This window comes from Trifolium pratense, linkage group LG7, assembly GCF_020283565.1.
Source record: "Trifolium pratense cultivar HEN17-A07 linkage group LG7, ARS_RC_1.1, whole genome shotgun sequence".
NCBI lineage: Eukaryota > Viridiplantae > Streptophyta > Magnoliopsida > Fabales > Fabaceae > Trifolium > Trifolium pratense.
This window is the reverse complement of record NC_060065.1, coordinates 39,518,234-39,544,328: the sequence shown is the minus strand read 5'-3', so window position 1 is coordinate 39,544,328 and position 26,095 is coordinate 39,518,234. Positions and strand designations below refer to the sequence as shown.

At 32.3% G+C, this 26,095-nt stretch overlaps 2 protein-coding genes across 2 annotated transcripts; both read left to right on the top strand.

Annotated features, from left to right (window-relative positions):
• The first annotated feature begins 7,786 nt into the window (after positions 1-7,786).
• Positions 7,787-9,854, top strand: LOC123898291 (scopoletin 8-hydroxylase). Its single transcript, XM_045949209.1, is given in 4 exon segments — positions 7,787-8,415; positions 8,552-8,682; positions 8,684-8,821; positions 9,316-9,854. Coding segments are annotated over 4 exon segments (1,062 nt in total). The 5' UTR covers positions 7,787-7,877; the 3' UTR covers positions 9,571-9,854.
• Positions 9,855-13,643: 3,789 nt separating this feature from the next.
• LOC123897839 (LOB domain-containing protein 4-like) lies at positions 13,644-20,557 on the top strand. The gene is made up of 2 exons (XM_045948627.1): positions 13,644-13,972; positions 19,725-20,557. The coding sequence occupies exons 1-2, from the start codon at positions 13,796-13,798 to the stop codon at positions 20,043-20,045; spliced, it is 498 nt and encodes a 165-aa protein (XP_045804583.1). The 5' UTR covers positions 13,644-13,795; the 3' UTR covers positions 20,046-20,557.
• Positions 20,558-26,095: the final 5,538 nt, after the last annotated feature.

Sequence of the window (26,095 nt, the reverse complement as noted above, 5' to 3'; positions counted from 1 at the left end):
ATCTGCAAGCTGTACTTCAGTTGGACAATACTGCACTTCAATCATTCCATTTGTCACTTGTTCCCTAATGAAATGAAATCTGGTAGCAATGTGCTTGCTCCTGCCATGTGAAATTGGATTTTTAGCAAGACTTATAGCAGACTTGTTATCAATTCTTAGGATTAGAGGCTTCACTGGTTCACACTTGATTTCTATCATCACTGAATTCAACCAAATTGCTTGACATGCTGCAAAGGTGCCTGCTATATACTCAGCTTCACAAGATGAGAGAGCAGTCACAGCTTGTTTCTTTGTACACCAAGAGATTGCAGCATTATTGAACTTGAAAACATACCCTGATGTGCTCCTCCTATCAGTTATGTCTCCACACCAATCACTATCAGAATACCCTATCAAAGTACTCCCTGCACTGTTTGTACCAATAGGGAATAGCAAGCCAATTTCCAAAGTACCTTTGAGGTATCTGAGGATTCTCTTAGCAGCTATCATGTGTGACTTCCTTGGATCATGCATAAATCTGCTGATAACACTCACAGCATAGCATATATCAGGCCTACTGTTGCACACATACCTCAATGAGCCAACTATTTGTCTGAACACAGTTGGATCAACCTTCTCTTCATCTGAGCACTCATCAATTTTTGTATTTGTTTCTGATGGATTTGATAATGGATTGCAGCTTTCCATTTCAAATTTTTCAAGCAATTCACCAATATACTTCTGCTGGTGCATTACTATACCATCTCCTCTTCTCATAAATTCCATTCCTAGAAAGAATGAAAGTTCACCAAGATCAGACATTTCAAATTCACTTTTGAGCTTATCTTTCACTTTTGCAATTTCTGCAATTCTACTTCCAGTTATGAGCAAGTCATCAACATACAAGCAGATTATGACTATATCTTCATCTTTAGGGCAATGTACATATACACCAAACTCAGCAGCACACTTTTTAAACCCTATCTGAATCAGAAAGTCATCAATCCTTTTGTTCCACGCTCTAGGAGCCTGTTTCAAGCCATATAGTGCCTTATACAGCTTATACACCATTGATTCTTTTCCTTTTATTTCAAAACCTGGAGGCTGTGACACATACACTTCCTCATCAAGTGGACCATTCAGAAATGCTGATTTCACATCCAGATGGTACAGGCTCCATTTGTTCTTACAGGCCAATGCTACAACCAATCTCACAGTCTCTATTCTAGCAACTGGTGCAAACACTTCATTGTAGTCAATTCCATGTTTCTGTAAGAATCCTCTAGCAACTAACCTTGCTTTATGCTTTGAAATTGTGCCATCAGGGTTCAATTTCACTTTGAACACCCATTTCACATCAATTTTCTTTTTCTTGTCTGGCAAGTCAACTAGCTTCCAAGTCTGATTTTTTTCAATTGACTTCAGCTCTTCTTCCATTGCCCTCTTCCACACATTACTTTTCAAAGCATCTCTGTAGTTCAATGGTTCAGAATCAGCTAGTAATGCAAAGTGAATGAGATCACCCTCATCATTCACTGCATTATCTTGAGTAACTTCACAATCATTCAATCTAGCTGGTACACGTTTGGTTCTTTGAGTCCTTGCAATCATATGAATTCTATCATCATCATCACTTGATAAATTCATATTACCATCATTATCTGTACCTTGATTCTGAATAGTTTCAGCAGCAGGTTCACCTTCATCACCTCCATCAGATTCATCACTTGAACTTGGATAGATGAAAGTTGACTGCACTTCACTATTGTACACTGGTTCCTTCTCCCATTTCCATTTCTCTTCTTCATTCACAATTACATCTCTGCTAATGTGAACCTTCTGAGTAACTGGATTGTATAGCTTGTAGGCACCAGTTGGATGATATCCTATGAGTATCATTATTTCACTTTTATCCTCAAGTTTGGTTCTTCTAGCATCTGGTACATGCTTATAGCATAATGAGCCAAAAACCTTGAGGTGTTTCACACTTGGCTTCCTCCCACACCAAGCTTCCTCTGGCACAACTTTCAGTTTCTTAGTAGGACATTTGTTCAGAATGTAGGCTGCAGTAAGTACTGCTTCACCCCAGAACTTGTGTGGCAAATTCTTCTGCTTAATCATGCTCCTTGCCATATCTAACAATGTTCTGTTTCTTCTTTCAGCTAGTCCATTGTGCTGTGGTGTGTATGGAGCAGTAACTTCATGTGTAATGCCTTGATTAGTACAGAAGTTCTCAAACTCTCTTGAGGTATACTCTCCACCACCATCTGTTCTCAAGATCTTAATTGATTTCTCACTTTCTTTTTCAATCAAGACTTTAAACTTCTTAAACACTTCTAAAGCTTCACTCTTTAGCTTCAAAGTGTATAACCAGATCATTCTGCTATATTCATCAACAAATGTAATGAAATACTTGCTTCCCCCTAATGAAGCAACTTCAAATGGACCACAGATGTCACTATGAATCACTTGCAATACACCACTAGCTCTCTTGGGCATTTCAGCTACAAAAGGTTTTCTACTGTGCTTACTCTTCACACATATCTCACATATGGACTTCTTAGTCTTAAACTTAGGCAGGCCATACACCAATTCCTTAGAATTTAAATCACTGAGGCTTCTATAGTTCAAGTGTCCATACCTTTTGTGCCAAAGTGCTTCAACCTCATCAATCACTGTGGTAGACATGCACATCATATCTACACTTGAGATTTTACACCTGTAGGTTCTGTTGTTTGACAAGCTGCACATCAGAACCAAGTTCTTCATTTTGTCAAACAGCTTCAGTGCATTGTCCTCCATACGTACAGAGAACCCTCTTTGCACTAATTGACCTAAACTGAGCAAATTGCAATTCATACTAGGGACATATAACACTTCAGAGATGATCACTTTACCTCCCTTCTTACTTTTGATCACTATGTTACCAATACCTTCAGCAGCAAGTTTTCTCCCATCTGCTAGTTTTATACTAGACCTTTTGCTTGCATCAAAATTGGTTAACCATTCTCTATGTGGTGTCATATGATTTGAACACCCTGAATCAAGAAACCATTCTTCATTCTTCTCACACTCATCCCCTATAGTAGCCATCATCAAGACTGACTTTACATCACTTTCTTCTGCAACATTAGCCTCTTGTTGATCTTTCTTGTACCAACACTCATCTGCAAAATGGCCAAGCTTCTCACAATTGTAGCATTTCACCTTGCTTTTATCAAAGTTCTTCTTTTTGTTTTTACCTTTGGCAAAACCTCCTCCTTTAGAGGATTCAGCTTTGTCATCAGTTTTTGAACTCTGATCTTTAAGCCACTTTGGTTTATCTTTGCCTTTCTTTTTGTAGTTCTTGCCATTATCTTCTTTCTTGTTGGTTTGAGCTTGCAAGGCTTGTTGTTCTTTCTTTTCTGAACCTCTACTGAGAACTTTAATCTCATGTGCTTCCAAAGCACTTTGTAATTCTTCAATTTTCATAGTAGCTGTATCCTTCACATACTCTATAGCTATTACCACATTATCAAAGTTTGGAGTTAAGGATCTAAGCACTTTCTCTACTACCATTTCATCAGTGACAGTCTCTCCACAATTTTGCATTTGATGAACAAGTGCAAGAAGTTTTGAGAAGAAATCACTTACTTTTTGATCCTCTTCCATCACCATAGACTCATATTGCCTCCTAAAGGCCTGTAATTTCACCTTCTTGACCTTGGTTCCACCATCATGGTAACCCTCGAGTATATCCCAAGCTTCTTTGGACTTAGTTGATTTTGAAATCTTTTCAAAATGCTGTGCATCACAATTCTGCTGGATATAGAACAAAGCCTTGCAGTCTTTTTTCTTGTTTTCTTTGTAGGTATTTCTCTGATCATTGGTTGGATTTGCTCCCAACTCATCGTATCCATTCACCACTACCTCAAGACACTCTTGTGCTCCAAATAAGGATTTCATCACTGCACTCCATCTATCCCAATTCTTTCCATCAAGAATCAGAATGTTTGTACCAAAACCTTGGGTGTTCATCTTGAATTTTCAAGAAATCAATCTACACAGCTCACTTTGTGTTTCTCCACTTGATTCCTTCACAATTCACTCTTGTTACCTGTGATTGAACCAGGCTCTTGATGCCAATTGTTGGCGCAGCAGAAGCAAGAGTTTGCTTGGTTCAGAGGATGCACGGTTCAGAGGATGTGTTGCCTCTGACTCTGTTGCACTTCAGAGGATGGTTGCAGGCAAGCTCAGCAGGCACGCAGGCTTGACTGTGGGCAAACTAGCAGTTTTGCAGAAACTGCTATATACAAGATGAACAAGTTTCTTGATGAATTGATTAACAACTGAACATGAAAGACTTAGGGAAAATAGAGATTTTATTCATCCTTAATGGGCCAAAAAAATTGAATTACAATATAATGCACTAGTTGCACTTTATATAGGGTGGCTTATGCAACAAGCCAGCTCATCCCTTAGGCCTAAACTAATTCCCTAACTACTTAGTTAGTTACTAACAAACTTTAACTAACAAGTTGTTGTAACTAACTCTAACAACACCAAAAAAACAAATTTCAAGATGAATTAACCACTTTCTTAACAAATACCAATCACTAAAAAGGTAGTTGCAGAGAATTGAAGGTATGGAGAAATGAAATCGAACACCACAACCGTTTCATGAACAAGACGACGGTACAAACAAACAACGTACTATTATCATTAATTCTCTGATAAATTTTCAGGTGTCAGAGGGTTCATAAATAGTACTGTACCTAGCTAGAGACTAGAGTCCAAATATACACCCAATACCAATCACTAGAAAACAAACTTAGTGAGTCATCAAAACAGAATGGAAATTACAAAACATCAAAGGTATATTCCCAGCATCTCAACTCAAGCGTTCATTTCTTACTACTCTTCTTCCACGTTGGCAACACAAATCTTCTAATACCATTTCCAATGGTGTAGTACCTATTAGGTACTATCCACGGTAGAGCCTACTATATACCTTCTTATCTTCCACGTTGGCAACACAAATCTTCTAAGCCTTGTAGAAGGAATCACATTTCTTTTGCCCGTAACTTGAGGGTCCATCACAACATCCACATTGGCTGGACCTTGCAGCTCATTGGAAGTTTCCTCATTCACTTGATTCATAACATCAACAAAGTAACTACCTTTTAATAAAAAATAAATAGTTGAGATATTAAATTTTATATTCAATTAATCAAATTAATAAAATAAAGATTTAAATGATCAATTTGTCCCTGTAAATTCTTAAGTTTTTGGTTTTCATCCTTTATATTTTTTTTGTTTCAAAATAGTCCATGAATGTGTAAATTTTTTTGGTTTTAGTTCCCAATGTTAAGTGTCGTTTTAAAAATGTTGACGTAGCAAACAGATGTTGACATGGCAACATGTTATGTGGCAAACGAGAGATGTGTCAATGATGATGCACAGTCATCCACTTAGATGAACCAAATTCAAAAATAAAATTGCAGAGAGGGATCAAAACCAAAAAAATGAAATTAAACCCAAAAACATATTTTTCTTATTTTTTCTCTAAACTTTGACTCATATTTCTCTGAACCCATAAATTGCAAAACATGTTTTAATGAATGCGATTTGAGAGATTCAAAAGAAAGAAAAAAAAAGAAATAAAAACGAATCATTTTATCTTAAAAGTTTGTGAGTTTTTTTGTTGACATTTGAGGATATAATGTAACTCAAATTTTACAATATATATAAAGTTGTTTGATTAAAAATTCATGTCAAATTTTGAAGATCGTACGTGATTAGTAAATTAATATGGTCTTTTGATTAAATCAAAATAAATGGTGTATAAGAAAACTCAATTTTTTGTTGGTTAAAGAGTTTTATGGAAATTTAGGTTGGGGAGAAAAAAATATCGTTTTAGTACATTCAACACAAATTTTTGGATTTAGAGAAATATGAGTTCATTTTTGGGTTTACAGAAACATGAAGAAAAAAATGTTTTTGAGTTTAATTTCATTTTTTGGTTTTGGTTCCTCTCTATAATTTTATTTTTGGATTTGGTCCCTCTAAGTGGATGATTGGACATCTTTATTGACATATCATCCTCGTTTGCCACGTCAGCATCTGTTTGACACGTCATCATTTTTGTAACGGTACTTAAAGTTAGGAACTAAAACCAAATAAATTTGTATATTCAGAGACTATTTTAAAACCAAAAAAAGATATAAGGATGAAAACCAAAAATAAATTAGAGGATATTTTCTCTTCCCCCCTCCCATGAATCTTTTATACCCCCAATATTCCAATTTTGTCCTTGCAGAAACATTTGGTTCGCAGAAACCGAAATTTTTCTAGTGTAAATTCAGAGTAAATTTCGATTTTTAGAAACCGAAATTTGTTTTCAAGGCAAAAAAAAACTTCGGTTTCTACGAACCGAAGTTTTTTCAAGGGCAAAATTGGAAATTCATGAGAGATAAAAGACTCGTGGGGTGGGGAGAGAAAATATCAAATTAGAGCCGTCCCATCAGTTTTAGAACCGGTCTAATATGGTAACGTGGGATCTAAAGTAGACACTAAAATAAGGTTTACATAAAAACAAATGTTATGCCAGTAATGGAAATTTTGTACTGTATGCACAACGTGTTTGACTTTTCCAAAAAAACTCCTAATGTGTGATTCTTTTGAAATGTCCTCAATTTTGAATGCTGCTTTGTTTTATTTCTGATTAAATTCTAAAATGAATACGTCTCATTGATAAATGTCACTTTTAGTTCATGCACACATCTAAAAAGAAGTATTAGTTGTATTTATTTTTACCATGTAATAATATTTATAGTAAAAATTCATATTAATTAGAGTAGCTTTTTTTTCTTTACCACATGTATCTGACCCACTACAAAAACTGTACTATTTATAAAGTATAAGCAAAAAATTGGCCAACAAAAATTGATATATTAATTATAAAATGTATATCAAATAATATGTTAACTTTAGTTGACCTATTTTTATTTATTTCAATCATTATTTTAACTTTTTATCTTCTTTGATTTTATACATATCTCAAAATACATGCAACAAAAGAACAAAATGTATTTGTCAAAAAAAAAAGAAGATCAAAATGTATTTGACACTATATATATTGTCTTAGTATTAAAAAGTTTCAAATACTATATATATTTGTCTTTGAATCATATAATTAGTTGTTTAAGGAGCGTTAACTTTACGTATTCCCATAAAAGTTCTATAAAAAACTTACTATTTAAGGTTTTAAAGAGTGTCCCGAAAACACTTTGCCTTAAATTTTTATATTGAGATTAATTCAGTCTTACAAAACTAATTTGCAAAGTAATAAACCACATTTTATAGAAACGTTGATTTTAATCTGTATGCGACTTAAGTTTTTACCAATACACCCCTTCACCTTCAATATTATTGTACTGATGCATAAATATAAATGGTAGTAGATGACATAAATCGATAGATTTTGATACCATATTATGTTGTTATATTGTATCTAACTAAATGTTAGCTAGTTCATTGGTAATTGGCGCTGAACTTGGTAGGGATGACCACGGTTCGATCCCCCACAACTGCATTTGGGAGGGAACTGGAACCAGAGGGTGAAAATAAAAAAATAAAAAAAAAAAACTTGCAAAATAATTATCTTTTGAAAGAAGAGGTGTCATTGTTTAAAAACTCATTTCAAACTCTATCTTTAATTTGAAGTAAAATAATATTCAAAACAAAACACTACGAAAAGTCTATAGATAACAGACTGAACATTTTGCACCATATATAGTAAAAGCATGTAACTCATGCTGCATAAATAACATTTTTTCTTCATTATTTTTTGCCTTTGAACCATATAATTAGCTGTCTCCAACACATTATCACAAGCCATACAAAATTTACACATTGTCATGGCTCAAATTCCCATCTCTTCAAATTCATTATACAATTTCATTGTAAGAGATGGCAATGGAATCAAAGGCTTAGTAGATTCAGGTTTATTAGAGGTTCCAAAAATATACATACAACCCATAAATGAAAGAATCAACAAAAAAGATTCAAAACCATGTGACATGCCACCAATTGATTTATCAAAACTCAATGGAAATGAACATGAAAAAGTGGTGAATGAGATTGTTAGAGCAGCTGAGACACTTGGATTTTTTCAAGTAGTGAATCATTGTGTTCCTTTGGAGTTAATGGAATCAGTTAAAGATTCAGCACACAAATTTTTCAACATGCCACCTGAGGAGAAAGTTGTTTACAGAAAAAGTGTGAGTCCAAGTTTAAAGATGAGATATCAAACTAGCTTTGCTCCTGAGATAGAAAATGTGTTGGAATGGAAAGACTATATTAATATGGTATATAGTAGTGATGAAGATGCTCTTCAATATTGGCCTAAGCAGTGCAAGTAAGTTCATTTACTTTCACAGGTTAAATATATTTCTAGTCACTCAATTTGAATTCATTCTCTCCTTTTAATCCTTGGAATATGTGGTTTTTTTTTTTCCAATTATACCTCTGATTCTCAGAAAAAGGGACTCCGAAATTTTTGAAATACGATCAAGAGTTAATTAGAGTCTAGAATTGCTGAGATAGGTCGACCTTTTTATTGAAACTCTCATTAACCACTTGATTCTTATAATTAGGGATGTCAATTTGCATCCGTCAGAGCGGATCCCCACGGGGATTGTCCCGTTCGGAGATCCGAAAATAGGGATTTTTTTCCCGTGGGGACGGGGATGGAATTGGTGGCTTATATGTCAAAGAAGAGAAGGATGATGGAAAAGAAGAGTGGCTTGAAATTCCACCAATTCCTGGAGCTTTAGTCATCAATGTTGGTGATGCTTTAGAGGTTAGATATCTTGAAATCTAAGATTACTTAAAGTACATAATTTCAAAATACCTTTTTAGGTAACTCATATGGGTTGTGACTTGTGAAGCAGTGAGCAAAACTCTGATTTTAAATGGATTCCGTTAATAGACAGTGAAATTGGTATCGTTCAAATTAGTCGGTCTTTGAATTCAATATCAAATTTTCAAAAAAAAAAAAAAAAATAATTTTTTGGTCCAACCGGAGTTGTCAAATTGGCCGACTGACCCAACACTGTTAAATCAATTGGATAAAGCTATCAAAATTGTTGTAAATCGAAAGAACAAAATTGTATTTAAACCTAATTTTAAATTGCGTATGTAATTTAAAAATTGAATAACAAAATTGTTTTTTTTACAAAATTTGAATACTAAAACTATTTTTAAACCTAATTTTAATTTTTTAGAATTTCCAATTACTCAGATCTAAACATGTAACAACCATAACTACTAACCCTTTTGCTATTTTAAATGCAGATACTAAGCAATGGAAAATATAAGAGTTCAGAGCACAGAGTAATGACAACATCCACCCAATCTAGAGTATCAATTCCACTGTTCACTCTACCAATAGTTACAGAGAGGATTGGCCCATTACCAGGATTGGTGAAGAATGATGAATTGGCTGATTATAGGGAAGTCTTGTGGCAGGATTACATGGACAACTTTTATGGGACTGCTCATGAAGGAAAGAAAACTCTTGAATTTGCAAAGATCAACTTTGCACAATAGTATAAATTAAGACATTTGTTACTATATATTTTTCTCATTTCATAGTACAAGAATTAAAACATTTGTTTATATATATGCTACTACTGTAAAAAAATATTATCGGCAGACATTTCACGGTACCACTCAAAATTGTGCAGAGTTGACTATCAACCGTTAACATGTGTTAAAATTTAAAGCTCACGCACGTAAAGAAAAAATAAATATATCACCAAGGCCCAAGTCCGGCCCGGCGGAACGGACGGCAGCGGCGCGCATGATATTCGACAAGGAGTGCATGATGCCCCATTTACAAAGCTAGGTACCCCTTGGGGCACACCCCAAGAGGACATTTTTCAATATATAAATACTACTAAGGGTTGTGTTCCCTCCAATGTGAAACTTAAAGTTGTTTTTTTCAAATTCACACTCAACTTAGTTCATAGCTTAGTTTATTCTCCTTCAATTTCCCATCATCTTACAACAGTGTATAAAGAGTAGGTTAAATTTTATTCTTGTCTTGCAAATAAAGAATCATGAATATTGCTGACAATATTGAATATGTCACTCATCTTGAGGTAAATCTAAAATAATATTGGTCAGTGTTAAATTTGGCCCACATCTTGAGTTATGGGAAGTTAAAATAAGATCACTAGTGTTGTGACGTTGGTCGAAAGGTTCGAGAAGATTACGTATTACGGGAAGAATCATCCCACAAACGCTATTGATCTTAACGAATCATAATTGATCGACTCCGCCGCTGAGGCTGAGGCAGTTACTGTGGCGCTAGGCCTCTAGAGTGGTGGTTCACAACTTCTAATCCTTCTGCTATTTTAATTTAAGATACTAAGCAATAAGCAATGGGAAGTATAAGAGTTCAAAACACATAGTAATGACAACATCCACTAATCCAGAGTATCAATTCCATTGTTCACTCAAAACCAATAGTTACAAAGAGGAATTGGCTAATTATGGGGAAGTCTTGTGGCAGGATTACATAAACGACTTCTTTGGAAATCCTCAAAAAGGAAAGAAAACTCTTGAATTTGCATAATGGTACGAAGATTGTGAACCAAGATATTTATATATTCTTTCTCATTTCATATTTCAAGAATAAGAGTTACATCGTACCACGATGAAAATGGAGAAAATCTGCATAGAATCTGCAAATCTTGAGGACCAAGCAGCCAGCCCATCGCGCCACGATCGATCCAACACACCACGACACTGCTTAGAAATTAAGTCGAAAAAGCCTATAAATAGAGCCTTAGTCTCTCATATTTTATTCATTCCAGTTTCTGAGAAACTCTTGTAGCCTCTAGTATTCTATATGGCTTGCTCGACCACTAGGGTTGATCTGCTGTAAGGGGATTTCTCCAAGACCTTGAGGTTATTTATATTATTCAGTTTTATTTAATTCTTTTCAATCATGTTCTTGTTCTTGTTTGCTTAATTCAAGTTACATATACATGATTGTTAGTTTTGATTGATTTATATTTCTTAAGGTAATCGTGTTTAACTTAGTTTATTCGTTAATTCACGTGTTCTTAACCGTTTGCTTAATTCGGTATACCATTTGCTTAATTCGGTATCTAACAAAAGGAATATAATTCATATAGAATCGAATACGCTTGTTAATCGTTTCTATAATCAAAAGAGAATTAAATCCGCTTAGGGACTGATAATACAATGATCGATGATAAGTCTGAAATCTCCGAGCAGTAGATTAGTCTGTTTCTCACAACTGTTTCTAAATCAACTTACTTTCTTTGTTTCTAATCATTGATACCAAACCTAAACCCCCCTTTTTACAATTCTTACTTGATTATAATATTGATAAACTGATTTTAAGAGTCCTTGTGAGACCAAGGTTAACTCACCTTGTTACTACATTTTTATAACTTTTTTTTAGCGCGACAGCGATCAAATTGGCATCGTTGCCGGGGACTCTTTGTCGATTTCAATCAATATTATTTTCGTAAATTAATATTTTTGTGTTCTGGTCCTGTGTTATTGCATTCTTGTACCTACAAGGATTCTGGCTAGGAAAGGCTTGGTACTTAAGCGATCCTCGATCCACCTCCCTTACCTGGGAACCCTTCTAGTTGCTATTTGCTAGACAGTTTGACCCTTACACACCAAAAAAAAAAAAAAATCAAATTTTCAAAAAATCTAAAAAATAAAAAAAGGCAGTTTCTGAAATTTGTTTCCGAATTAAATTCCGATTGTGTTGCCTCATCGAAAAAAAATAATAAATCAGAATCTCCTATTTTAGAAAAAATAGGAGACGACATCTCAAAAATCTCAAATTCGGTGTTTTTTCTATTTTATTTTAATTTATTACTATTTTCGTAATTTCACAAAAATCCAAATAAAATTGACAAATCTTTATTTGATTTTATTAGATTTTTAGTCTTTTTTTTTATATTTTTTTAATCTCGTCTCGATCGAATTTCCATTTTCGGTTGAATTTCTTCTTCTGATTCTAATTTAAACATTTACACCATGGCTGTGAAGATGTTGATCAAGTTATGGGGAATAATCTTATGTACAATATTTCATTGTTATAAGCTTTAGGTGCTCACAAACTTTCATCTAAACCTTTGTAAAGTTAGTATAATAATGTTGCATGATTCTCATCGAAAAAGGTTTTCAACTTAGAATTTTTTCAAGTTTTTATTCAGCAACAGAGTGTTGGTAAATCGATTTACCTCATAGGGAAATCGATTTACTCTGTTCAATTTTGCAAATTTTTTTAACGTTAAAATGGGAAGGGAAATCGATTTACCTATCAATGGAAATCGATTTACCTTTGTTTCAATTTGAAAATTCCGAATCGTGTCACACCTTTTTATTATTATACCTCTTCCAAATCATTGCAATTGTATTTTCAAAAAGGTATCATTTTCTATATAAATATACATCAGAATTTTCTCAAAAACAACGAATCACTTTCATTAACTTTTTCATAAGAATTCAATGTACAAACTTTCACAAAACTCTTTGAAACTTTCCTGCATAATTTCATATCAGGTAAAAGTTTCCTGAGCACTTAGAGTTTATTATTCTGAATTGGTATATATTGAAAGTGAAAACAAACTTTTGGAATTTTGTTGTATCAAAATTCTCCTGAACTCGTATTTGTTTCCAAACTCTTGTATAAAATTCAGATTAGTGTGAACACCTTGCTGTCCAGGATTGTTAGAAGCAAGAGAGTGAAAAAGAGAGGATTGTTCTCTTGCTTCACTTTGTAGAGATCATATGGGGAATCACCTTGCTATCCAGGATTGTTGGAAGGAAGAGAGTGAAAAAGAGATGATTGTTCTTTTGTTTCACTTTATAAAGATCATAGTTAAATCATTCACAGGGTGTGAAGGGAGTGGGCGTACCATTAGGGGAACCACTCTTAAACTTACAATTCAATCGTGCCCTTAATAAATTTTACAAACAAAAAAACGCAATAGGTTAACTTGCATTTTAAAAATATTTTATAACAACAGTAAAAAATAATGTTTTATAATAAATTTTTAAATATTTTATTTCTAAATAATTTTCCTTTCTTAATATAATAACGAATTTAAATATCGAATAAAATTCAATAGATTTGTGCGAATGCATGAACTAGTATGACGAATTTAAATAATTTTTCTTCCTTAATAAAAAATTTCATAAATAAATTTTATAAAGTGGCTATTCTAATTCCCCACCATAATATTAGTTGCACTTGAAAATATACAAATTAAGAGGCACTTGAAAGCATGATTAAGATAACACTACAATTTCTAGCTATCATATAGTTGTCTACAAATAGAACAATATTGATGACTTGTTCCGAACCACTTGAATTGATTCAATAAAGGAATTTCAAACCATGAAGCCACCTTCATCATAATAATTATGATAACACATTGAAAAATAAACCAAAAATAAAATAGGGAGACAAAGATTAATATGTAAGGTGGGGTAAAAGATCTTATCAACATGGATGTTTTTGTCCAACAAGATCTAAAGTCTCATTCTTTTGTAGGACCCACAAAAGATTTGGTGTGTCACATAACTTCTCTTTATATAACATCACCATTCCCTTCCTTAAGTCCACCTTTCTCCTTTCTAAACTTTTTTTTTTTCCTTTCAAGCTCTATTAATTAGCTACCCTATTTCCCATTGGAACATATCCCTAGCAATTTTTCGTCATTTTTGTTTCCAATTATTAATTTAAGGAAATTTAAACAATTCAAAAATATACAACATGAAGGATGGTGGAAGAAAACAAGGTGCAATGTCACCATGTGCTGCATGCAAGCTTCTAAGAAGGAGATGTGCTAAAGATTGTGTGTTTGCTCCATATTTTCCAGCTGATGAACCTCACAAGTTTGGTAATGTCCACAAGGTTTTTGGAGCTAGCAATGTGAACAAAATGTTACAGGTTCAAATTAAATTCATGCACCTTATCTTCCCTCTTTATCATGCATGTCATCATCACCATGATATTTACCAATCATTTTCATGAGAATTTTCTAGTAGAATATTTTATGACCAATTCAATATATATTTGTTATTTAATAAATTGGATTTTATGCGTGCACTCAAATATAAAACCAATATATTTGATAACTATAGTGGAAAAAGTTAGAGTGAATATTAGGTGTTGAAGTATAACTACTTAACATGCGTCAAAAAAAAAAAAAGTAACTACTTAAAATAAAAAACCATTTCAAAAAAGTTGTTTTTACTATTTTCAAACTCTCTTTTTTCATGCATTCACCATTTTTTCTCGTACAACAAGTATTTTTAAAAATTTAAATATATCAAATAAGAATTAATTTTATATGATATATAGAATACAAAAAAAAAAAGTCTTATATGATTTGAGAAATTTAAGTTGGAATAAACAAGTAATTAAATACACCATAAATTAAATTTACTTGATTTGTTTATAAGCATGAAAAATAAGCATGAAAAATTACTAACATGACTCATTTATTCAGAAATTCTATGATATGAGTCATGAATCAATTATATCAAGTTTAATTTGTAAAGTGAAGATGAATATTTTATATCTAACAAATTCTTATACCAAGTTTGAGTTGTGAAATTTTCTCTCATGTGAATTGATTTGAATAATTAATTATCTTAATAATCACCGTTTCATCTTTATAAGAAACAAATAACAGCAAAATATTATATAAAAGAAAAACTAATACAAGGAGTAGTCTAATCCTAATACAAAAACGATTACAAATAAAACAAAAATCAAACCCTTACCTATCTATCCATCTTGGGGCCAATTTTGGAGCCAATGAAACAAACATGCAAAACAAGATGAACATAATTTCGAGCATAACTACAATGAAACCCCAATAACTTAAACACCGCATACCAAACTAGAATATAAATGCGACAAATACTACCACTTATCTTCAATTTTGTTTCCTCCAATTTGGAAGGTAATGGATGAAATGCAAAATTTTGTTTCTCACCATTCTAAGTCCAATCAATGAAATAAAAGATTTATTCTATTCCGCTTCATATCATTCCATTCCACTTCACTCTATTTCGCGCCCCACTTCATCCCATTATATTTCATTAATCCAAACAGAGTCTTTTTTTTAAAGCATGCACAATAAATTATACAATTTATAACTAAAGTTATACTCCCTCCGTCCCAAATTATAATAAAAAAACAAAAATCACACTTATTAAGAAAAAGTAAAACATGATAATTTGAAATATATTTTTGCGGGTTTTTCTTGAAATAAGTTGAATGAAAAGATGTAAAAGCAATTCTTATTGGTTGTTGTTTATTGAGAAAAGTGGAGAGAGAAAATTAAATGCAATTTTCATTTAATTTTTTGAGATTAAGGAAAAAAAAATTCTTGAAAATGATATTTCCCTTATAATTTGGGAAAAAAAATGAAATTTTTTCTCTTATAATTTAGGACGGAGGGAGTATGTCTAAGCAATATATTTTCCACATTAAACATCAATAGTTTACTATAGCCTAATGGATTAATTAGTTTCAGCAAGCACCTTCCAAGGCTTGTGATCGATTAATCAAAATATTAATTTTAATTGTTTTTAACTCTAACAGTATAATCACTAATATACAATATTATTAATAATAATAATAATAATAATAATAATAATAATAATAATAATAATAATAATAATAATAATAAATATTTATAAATGAAATGGTATAAACACTTTATTATAAAAAAATAAAATAATAATAAATGTTATGATATCACAAAAAGCAACAAGAAAAATGGTGCATATGCAATTATGATCCAAAGTATTTAAAAGTCATGGAGTTCAATATCATTAAAAATAGAAATATAGTATTTAATGATATAAATAATTTAATATTTAGAAAATTAAATATACCGTAAGTTCAATAAATTTTTTCCACATTTATCTTCTTAACATGTGCCTTTAAGGGCACATATTATCATTCTCCTTAAAATAATATTATTGGTACATAATTCTAAGGAGCAATTCTTAGTTGGGCACAACCTTAAGGGCACCACAACTATTGAGCACGATATAAAATAGCAGCCTCACTAGTGTCGGAATAACAACAAACTAATTCTTCAGAGATATCATATTTCCATAAAAAACCACCGACACTCGATCGTCAAGTTTTGTTGTGTCAATCAGAGCAAAATTACAGGTTCAAATTCAATTCATGCACCTCTTTTCTCTTTCTCTCATGTCATCTCATGATATCATCCCAATCGTTTTCATGATAATTTTGTGGTAGAATATATTTTTATGACCAAGTCAACATTAGTTATTAAACAAATTGAATTTTATGCGTGCGCATAAATATAAATCCATTATATTTGATAACTATAGTAGATTTTTTTCTCTTATAAGTAGAGTGGATAATCAATAAATGCTAGAATGAATACAAGGTGTCGAGACTTGAGAATAACTACTTATAGTAACTCTTTTCATTTTATAATAAGAAAAATAAGTTTAGAAATACAATCCAAATTCATGTGAAAAAAGGCGTAACGGTGATACCCAAATTCCGTCAGGTATGAGTTTGGGATTATACATTTTATCCCCGCTCGAAATTGGAATGAGTTTGGGGAAATCCGGCTACCAAAAATATAACACCATTGAACAAACAAGACCCGCCATTTGACTTTGCCAAAGAATTGTTTCTCGATCTAACTTTAATGTGTTTATAGTTTTTTTAACGGCAAATATATTAATGACAAGATCTCTGCACAAGACTAATAGAGACCAGTAAAAAATAAACTAGAGAGGCATCGAATATAGACATAATCTCGAAAATAAACACCAAAACAAACACAACATAATCGAAGTCTACCTCCAAATCCCATAAAAATTAAACCCCAAAATCATCACCCTACCACTAATAAGCGTCTGAGCCTAAATTGACCTCCAAAAAAAGTCTTAAATCAACCTCAATTCAGGTCGATCCCAACCAAAACACACTTGGACCTCTCCATTTTAAAAAATTAAAAAACATTCCAACTATAGAAATCTTACCCTTTCTAATCATTCGTTTAGGTGCCAAGAAAACAAACACAAAACAAGATGATCAAGTTTCCATATACATAACTACAGCAAACCCCAACCATGTAGACACTGCATACCAAAACAAAATAAAAAGCAACATAAAAAATAATAGCCTAAGCAACCATTCAGATGCTACCTCAACTATTATAAGTTCTTATTATATTTTTAAATTGAAATAATTGTTCAAGAAAAGCTAAAAGGAAAGATTTCTTTTGATTCTCGCATATTAATTTCTGTTATAGTGGTTAATTAGTTACACTTGATGATTGGTCAAACACTTCTCACTTTTAAATTGATCACTCTCAATCTTCTTTATTAAAGAAAGGTATTACTAAATAGTAACAGATGATACCTTAGCACATAAAAAGAACAAAAGGATGATATGCATATAAATTACCTTTACTAAGGGTCTGTTTGGTAAAAATAAGCTATAAGCTAGCTGATAGCTGATAAGCTAGCTGATAGCTGAAAAGCTAGCTTATAGCTGATAGCTGAAAAGCTAGCTTATTGAAATTAAAGTGTTTGGTAAAATTAGCTTTTAAAATGGTTATTAAATATAAAATTACATAATTGATAGTGGGTAGTTTATTTTTTAGAGTGGGTAGTTATTTTTTTTTTTTTTTTTTTTTTTGATAATCAGAGTGGGTAGTTATTAAATTAAAGGGTAAAAATGGAATAAAGTGTAAAAAGCTATAAGCTATAAGCTCAAATGCTACTTGAAATAGCATCTGAAAAAAAAGCTATAAGCTAGTACAAAAAGCTTGTTACCAAACACCTCTAATTTTTTGAAACAAGCTTATAAGCTCATATAATAAGCTATAAGCTAGCTTATTTGTGTTACCAAACAGAGCCTAAATGAAACCACACTAAGTGTGAATAGGATAAAGGAAAAAAAAAATTAAAAGATATATATATATTTTTTAAAATTTATATTAAAAGATATTGTTAGCTTCATCATAAGTGGTGGTTATATGTAACCAATTTGTTCAACAATATCTCTCTTTATGACCACCGCATGCATGGCTTTACATCTTGGACTCCTTGTGCAATGATAATTCAGGTATAAAATAAAGTTATAAAATTTATATTTGCTTACCTTTTTCTTTTGTCTTTAAAATCAGGGTTACATTGATAGAGACATTTTAGTAATATGTCCAAAAGTGATGTTGATTCCTAGATAACGATTTTTCATCTTGTAAATACGTACCGTAGAATAGAAAAAATTATCTTGTTTTCTTTTTTAATAAGCAGAAAATATTAGTATCTTGTAAGCATGATAAATTGATGACGTATATATTACCTTTTTTTTAACTAGTCCTTGCTTTCCTATCATTTTTAGTTTTCCTTTTTTAAAAAAATTTGGTTTGTAGATGAATCAATAAATATCACCGAAGCTCACACATTGCAATGTGCTAAGTTCATACTCTAATGCATTGCAAGTTCAGCTAGAATTTATTGATAGTTTTATATTATTTACTTTTGTAATTACTATATTATTGATATGAAGTTTTCACCGTCGTTTAACAATGATTAATTTTCATTGTTTAACATATAAAGTGAGTTCTTTACTCCCAATTAAACAACTTTTCATCCTAATAAACAAAATATACGACACTTATATTGATGATGATGTGTCAGCTCAACAGCAAATGTTGACTCTATAATCTTAAATAGGGAAAAAGTTATAATTTAATCCGGATGTTAGTTCTTACATCAAGTTGTTCTAGCCTCCTCCCGATTGTAGTTACTGGGGATCGAATCGTAGTTCTTCCTACCAAATCTATTGCCAATAACCACTGGACCAATGTTGAAAAGTTCTTATTTAAGATATGAGACGGTGGTAAAATTAATATTTTTTACTTTTTTATTTTTTTAAAAAATAATAATAGAAATTGTCTTTGATTCTTAGCAAAAATAAAATAAAAATAGTCTTTGGTCAAATCTAAATAAACAGCTCCATCCTCCCCTTTCCAAAATAACCAACTGCAGCTTGCACTTTATCATCTCATATTGACTATGCATTAAATTTAAAGCTGTTTATACCTTTTTTTTTTTCACCACCAGTTTAATCTGGTTCGGGGGTCAGTTCTGTTATCAAGTGGTTCCAGCCTTCTTCCGATCGCAGTTACGGGGATCGAACTGTGGTCTTCACTACCAACTAACAAGCTGCCTATACCTTGTATCCACAACCACTTACGATTCCTAAATAAAGTTTATCTTAGGAAAATCATATCTTAAATAAAATCTTAAACAGTTTACTATTTAGGCGAAGCTTCATACAACTCTACATTTAATTTGGACAAAACAAGTATATGTATAAGCTACATTTTAAATACTATTAACAATTTTTCAATGGTCTAACCTCGTGGAAACTAATTATCATAAATTCCTAACTAACACATGGAATCAGATTTCCTTCACGCAGTTACAGTTGTTAGTCGTCCGATTAAAATGAATGGTTGAGATTGATTTACTTTATGAAACTAAATTGAAATTTGAACCGACTGATCTTAAATCAACGATTGAGATCTCGATTACTGCGTTAAACAGTGTGAAAAGCTTATTTTTGTGATGAATTTGCTTAATATTATTAGTCATTTTTAATAATTTGGTCAAATTCGCAGGAATTACCAGAACAACAAAGAAGTGATGCAGTTAGTTCAATGGTATATGAAGCAAATGCAAGAGTAAGGGACCCTGTTTATGGATGTGTAGGAGCCATATCCTCTCTACAGCAACAAGTTGATGTTCTTCAAACTCAATTAGCACAAGCACAAGCAGAGGTTGTGCACATGAAAATGCACCAATTCTCATCACCAAATCAGCACCAACCATCATATACTCCTTCAGCCTCCAATTCATCACCACCTTCAGAAAATGTGTACCAATCAAGCCGGCTCGTTACTTCACACATCAACATTGACCAATCCTTATGGTCATACTAGCTAGCTAGGTCAATTATATATATCTTATATATACTTAGTAGTGAATATTACAATTGCTCGGGTGGAAAATATCGCATGTGATCTACAGTAGACTGACACTTATGAATTAACGACTCTGAGTCGCAGTCTCAATTATGATCGAGAGTTAATATTGTGAGTTTCTACTTATGAAGAATATCGATTTTATATATCGGTCTACTAAAAACTATAAGAACAATATGAGACACTTTCGTGTCTCAAAAGCCCCTAGGGAATATATTGTTAGCCATATACTTATTTTCTTACTATATATCTTGGGCTTGCATGCTTAATTGCCTATTGTATTAGTAGTAACTTAATTTTATTACTTGAACGACGTCAATATATCTCTCTATATTATCTAGAGATGTTGATGGTTAGTTAGTTACCTACCCTAGATATGTAAATGGTTTAAATTTGTAATGATGAAGTAATATAACAATATTATTTCTATTATACATGTTTTTTAATCAAAATAGTAGAAGATTGTATTATTTTTTCTTGATGTGTCCATGATCCATAAGCTGGGATCAACAGAAAAAGAAAACGCTTCTTATAGTACAAACAATATGAAAAGATTTCCTTCCACATGAAATTACTTTTTTCTAATTTTACCTTTTTTATTATTTAACTTTACCCTACACAATATTTCTAGTAGCCAAAATTGCAAACCGATAGTTGAGCAAAGATTTTTGAACTTTTAGCCATGGTTGTTTAAACTTCAATGGTCAATGCCAAACCAATACCCAATGTAGAATAATAGTAAAAAAAAATTAATAAATGAGAGTTCATTTTGGAAACCTCTATCCCACAGTTCTGCTTTGAAATTCATTTTACAGAAAACTCATTCACACAGTTCCGGTTTGAAATTCAAATTTTGGAAAATTTGTATTACCAGAAAATTTTATTTAATTTCTTTATGAAGGCACATTGCTTTATTTCCCCTCACTGCGGTGCAATACTTTTGGCGGCAAATTTAGTTGGAGATTAAGTACCTATTCTTCTCCATTGGTAAAGCTAAATGTCATCCCATCTTCTCCATTGATGAAGCCTTCAAAAAATCAACTCAAAAACAAAGTAAGTTTTTTAAATAAACTGATCTTTCTTTGTTGCAATTTTACATATTTCTATTTATATTTGGCATATATTTGCAATTTTACACTCGTACAGTTTTTGAGGTGTTTCATGATGAATTTTCATTGTTTTTTGTTATTTTCAGACGAGAAAGAAATGTATCTCAATTTACTTTTGAATATGTTATCACCTCGGTCAATGATGAAGGAGAGTGGAGAGTGATATTTGATGATGCTATACAAATCTCCATATCATGCAATTGTAGAAAGTTTGAGACTTTTGGAATACTTTTGATCTTATCTGTTGATCAGAATAGGTAGACGTTCGTCCAGCTAGTAGTCCGTTGAGCAGGTGGTTGACAGCGGGTCGAGCAGCTGATCCACGGAGACGGGAGGTTGTACCTGTAGGTTCTCCGATGCCAAAGTTAGAGAGGGAACGAGAGCAGAGAGATACAAGATAGAGAAATTAACTGAGTGAATGAATAATGTTACCTTGCTCTCCTGTATAAGAGAGCTTATATAGCCCCTAGCTCTGGGCCAAAGGTCCTCTTATTGGGTTGGATCTGATTATGCCCAATAAGATGGACTGCCAAGATATTACCTTTAGATAGTGGGTGAAGCAGTGATCTGCTCCTATCTTGGTGGAGAGGTTCCACTATATTCTGCTGACATGGATGTGGTGGGGCAAGCCATTATGGACTTAGAGGGTATGATGCTGGACTAGTTCTAGTCTAGTCCAGAACAACTTTGTTGTCATGCTTTGAAGGTGTTTAAGGCAAATGATGTTAAATTTATCCCTGAGAGGTGGACAAAGGATGCACAAAGTGGTATAATACATGACATACATGCTAATGAAGTTGTGGAAAATCTCAAATTATCTATTGCACAACGATATAAACAACTAATTTGCTCCATTATGATTAAATTTGCTGATGTGTTATCTTCTTAGAGTTTATCTCAGCTTGCAAAAGAAGGATTACAAGACTTATATATAAGAAGGTGATGGATGCTCGGTTAAAAGAAAATTTAACAGGTAATGATCAAGGTGATGTTCCAATACCAACAACAGCATATGTCACAGAAGCAAGCAAATTCAAGCAACAACCTGGATTAAAAAGATGGAAAAGACTGAAGAGCTGCCTAGAGCTTTCACGTCAGAAAAGAAGGCAAAAATCAACTATAAGACCTTCTCCAACTCAACAATTTGAGGTATACAAGTTTAATGATACTAGCAACAATACTTTGCCTTTTTGTGGAATTATTATGTCTTAATTTTCAATTTCATTGAAGGGTATCAAACATCTAAGCCAAGTAGCTAGAATGTACAAGTACAACAACTAGTTTGGCACATCCTACATATATATATATATATATATATGATTACTCTCCAAGTCAAATGGAATGTGCAACATCTAGTTTGGAACATTATGTGCTCTCTCAAACCACTGAAAATCAATTTAATTCCACTGAATTATTAATGGTAAGATCTCTAATTAATGATTTAAAAAATTGTCTTTATACGTAGCTTATGATGATAACCTCTTTTACTTTTGTATTGTAGGAGTCACATGTAGATCAATGAATATCAGTCAAGGTTACAAAACATCCGTATCCGTGGTTAGATTATAGCAATTTCAGTATGTGAATGAACTACAAATTGTTTACTACTGATTAATTGATTAAATGTTTTGGAATTTTATGCAGGAAAGCAATGACAATTTAAGTTCATTTTGTGTCGCTAATTATACTAGCTTATTAGTGGTAAGTTTCAATATTATGTAAACAAAGCCAAATCTTGTGTAAGTGGCTTAGTTAGAAAAACCATTTTTCCACTCAAAAAGAGACAAATAGCTGATGTGGCTTGGTTATAATACAAATGATGGTTTGAAAAAACAAATTTTTCACTCACAATGCCCCGATTGAATCATGTGGCTTGGTTGGATTAGCAAATGGTGTGTACTTTTAGTGCAGTTACTAATTTTTTGACATCAATTACTCTCATTTGGGACACATGGCAGCAAATTAAGTAAGGGTATTTTGGACTTAACCAGAACAATCATCTTTCTTATATATAGATTAGATTTTAATCTATACTGATTAATAAACATGTGCTGAATTTAAGAGTCAGTTTGATTCCCTTTTCAAAAATAGTTTTCTAGTTTTTAAAAATTAAAAACTACAAAACTTGATTGATAATTAAATTTTACAAAAGTGTTTTAAAAATCTGTTTTATGTGCATCTGTTTTAAAAAAAGTTCAAGAATTTTTGTTTTTCTCTTCTTAAAAACAGTTTTCTAAGACACTTTTATAAAACACGGTTTAAAAACTAAAAACCAAAAATTGTTTCACTCAGGCCCTAGGACTTTGAGAGTATCTATGACGCTGAGGCCAAACCTAAAACCCAAGGCTAATAATGCCAATGTTTATTTTTTTTAAAAAAATTATCCAACAACAATGGTGGGTTGGACCGCTAATAACGCCAACAGATTCATTTTAAAAATGTGGTAGGACATTTTGACATTTAAAACTGCTATTATAAATATGTGGCCGGACCTTTATCGCCACAACATTTTAGTCCTACTCCAAATTTCGGAATGTAAAAAAACCATTCTTGTTAGAAGGCTATAGACAATCGTTTTTAAACTCCGTTGGGTTAGACACTGTTTGGTAAGTCCAATAAGCTAGCTTATAGTTTATTGAACTAGCTTATAAGCTTGTTTGAAAAAAATGTGAAGTGTTTGGTAACGAGCTTCTTTAACTAGCTTATAGCGTTTTTTGAGATGCTATTTCAAGTTGCATATGAGCTTATAACTTATAGCTTTTTCATTTTATTCCATATTTACCCTCATTAATTTTATTTATTTTTTAAAAATTATAATAACTACCCACTAACACTTAAAAAAAAAAAACTACCCACTAACCATGTATTTTTATGTCATTTTGTACTTACAACAGCTAAATTCGCCAAACACTTTAATTTTATTCTACTAGCTTTTCAGCTATAAGCTATTAGCTATAAACTAGCTTTTCAGTTATAAGCTACCTTATCAGCTATCAACTAATTTATAGCTTATTTTTTAACAAACACAGCCTTAGTAAAAATTTATAAATATTCTCGCAACGTTTCTAAATCTATAATATGTAATAAGCCAGACATATTTCTCTTTCTCTCTCCTCTCCTCATTCAACCTCATTCCTCACATTTAATTCAAATATAATCACATATTTATTGGCCACACAAAATTCAAATATTCTCATAAGTTGTCACTTATTGTAGATCCTTGCTCTCCGCATCAGTTTACGGTTTATTTTTGAAACCACTCACCGTGATGTGTTTCTCTTCTTCTGGTCGTCTTCCGCCTCAAGCATAAAACCACCATCCTCCTCACGTCTTTCGCCTTTGTCTGCTTTACACCGTCTTCATCCTGAAATTTCGTCATACTCGCACATCCCAGCACCGCTGTCTTCCTTACATCTTCTCTCCTTTGTCGGTGGCGTCAGCCGCCTTGCGCCGTTATCGTTGTCCTCGCTCTGATTGCTCTGATTTTGTTTTGATGAATAATGAAATCTTCGGTACCAATTCTTTTGCTATTGTGATTGGTCTGATTTCTTTTTGATTGAATAATGAAATTTACCATTCATTCATGCATTTAATTCCTGATTTCTTTATCTTTGATTTGTCTGTTTAATGCAATTATCTTTTATTCCTTTTAATGCAATCTCTTTTTGTTCTTTCCACTGAAATTATCTCTGTTTAATGCAAACATATGTAGCTTATGCTTATATATTACAGTTTTGTTTGTTTGTTATGCTAGAATTTACTCATCTATTTCAATTTTATTTTGTTCTATTTCGATTTTATATATGTACACCATGTGTTTGATAAAATGTTGTTGTGGATTTTCATCATTATTAGAAGCTATGGTGCAAAAAAGCAGTCCGGAAGAACAATATGGAAGGAGGTGGGAGGAATGATGACTGAATAATGTAGTCAGCTACCAAAACTGTAATGCCTATGAAGTTAAAATTTTCCCGCAAATAAGTTCTTTTTGGTAGTTAATTTTTATACTTCATTCTATATTTGTTTGATGTTTTGTTTTGTGGGACTTTTAGTTGCATATCTGATAATGCATTTAAAGTGGTTCAAATTGTCTTGGTGATACCTGATGCATTTTTTGGATAGGTGAGTGGTGTGTTGGAGAAACCTTCCTTAAGCCATCAAAATCATTTTTGAGCTTTACTATGCGGTTGAGTCTGAGGTATTCATGCTAAAAACTCACTTGGGATTGTTTTCTTTCACATTCACATGGTATAGTGCTAAAAGAAGTTCTTTTTTATAATCCAAAATTTGACCATTTCATCTATTCATTTAAGGTCATTGAATTTTTTCTATTCATTTATGCAGATTTATTCAAACATAATTGAAGCAGTGCATTCAATTTGTTTTCCTTTTTGAACTTTTGTGTATGTACGTATCCGTTAAATCTTTGAGCTATAACCATTTATATGGTTATTTGCGATCTTTTCAAAATGGCTATGATTTTGGAACCTATTTATGTGATCATGGTGACTATAACCAACTATCATAACATGCTTTCTTCTTATTCAAAGTTTTTTTTAATAGTAACTGAGAAGGAAGAGTTTCAAGAAGCAACAAAGTTAAAGAGGGCTATAATATTATAAGCTTCATCTAAGGAAAGTGTTGTTGCAATTATGTCTAAGTTGAAGGTCAGATTCTGTCTTAATTTTCCTACTTATGAGTGTGGTCAGTAATAATCTCATATGCCATAGATTCTGTCGACTTTGCAGCATCTCTGTCTTCAAGTCGTTAATTTTCCTAAGTTTCATCGTCCCCGCCCTGTCAGACGGTACAAACGAGTGACAATCTTTTTATTTTCATTTTGCTTTTACTGCAACTTTTTTGTTTGCTTCTTGCCACTGTAATTTCGATTTATCTTTT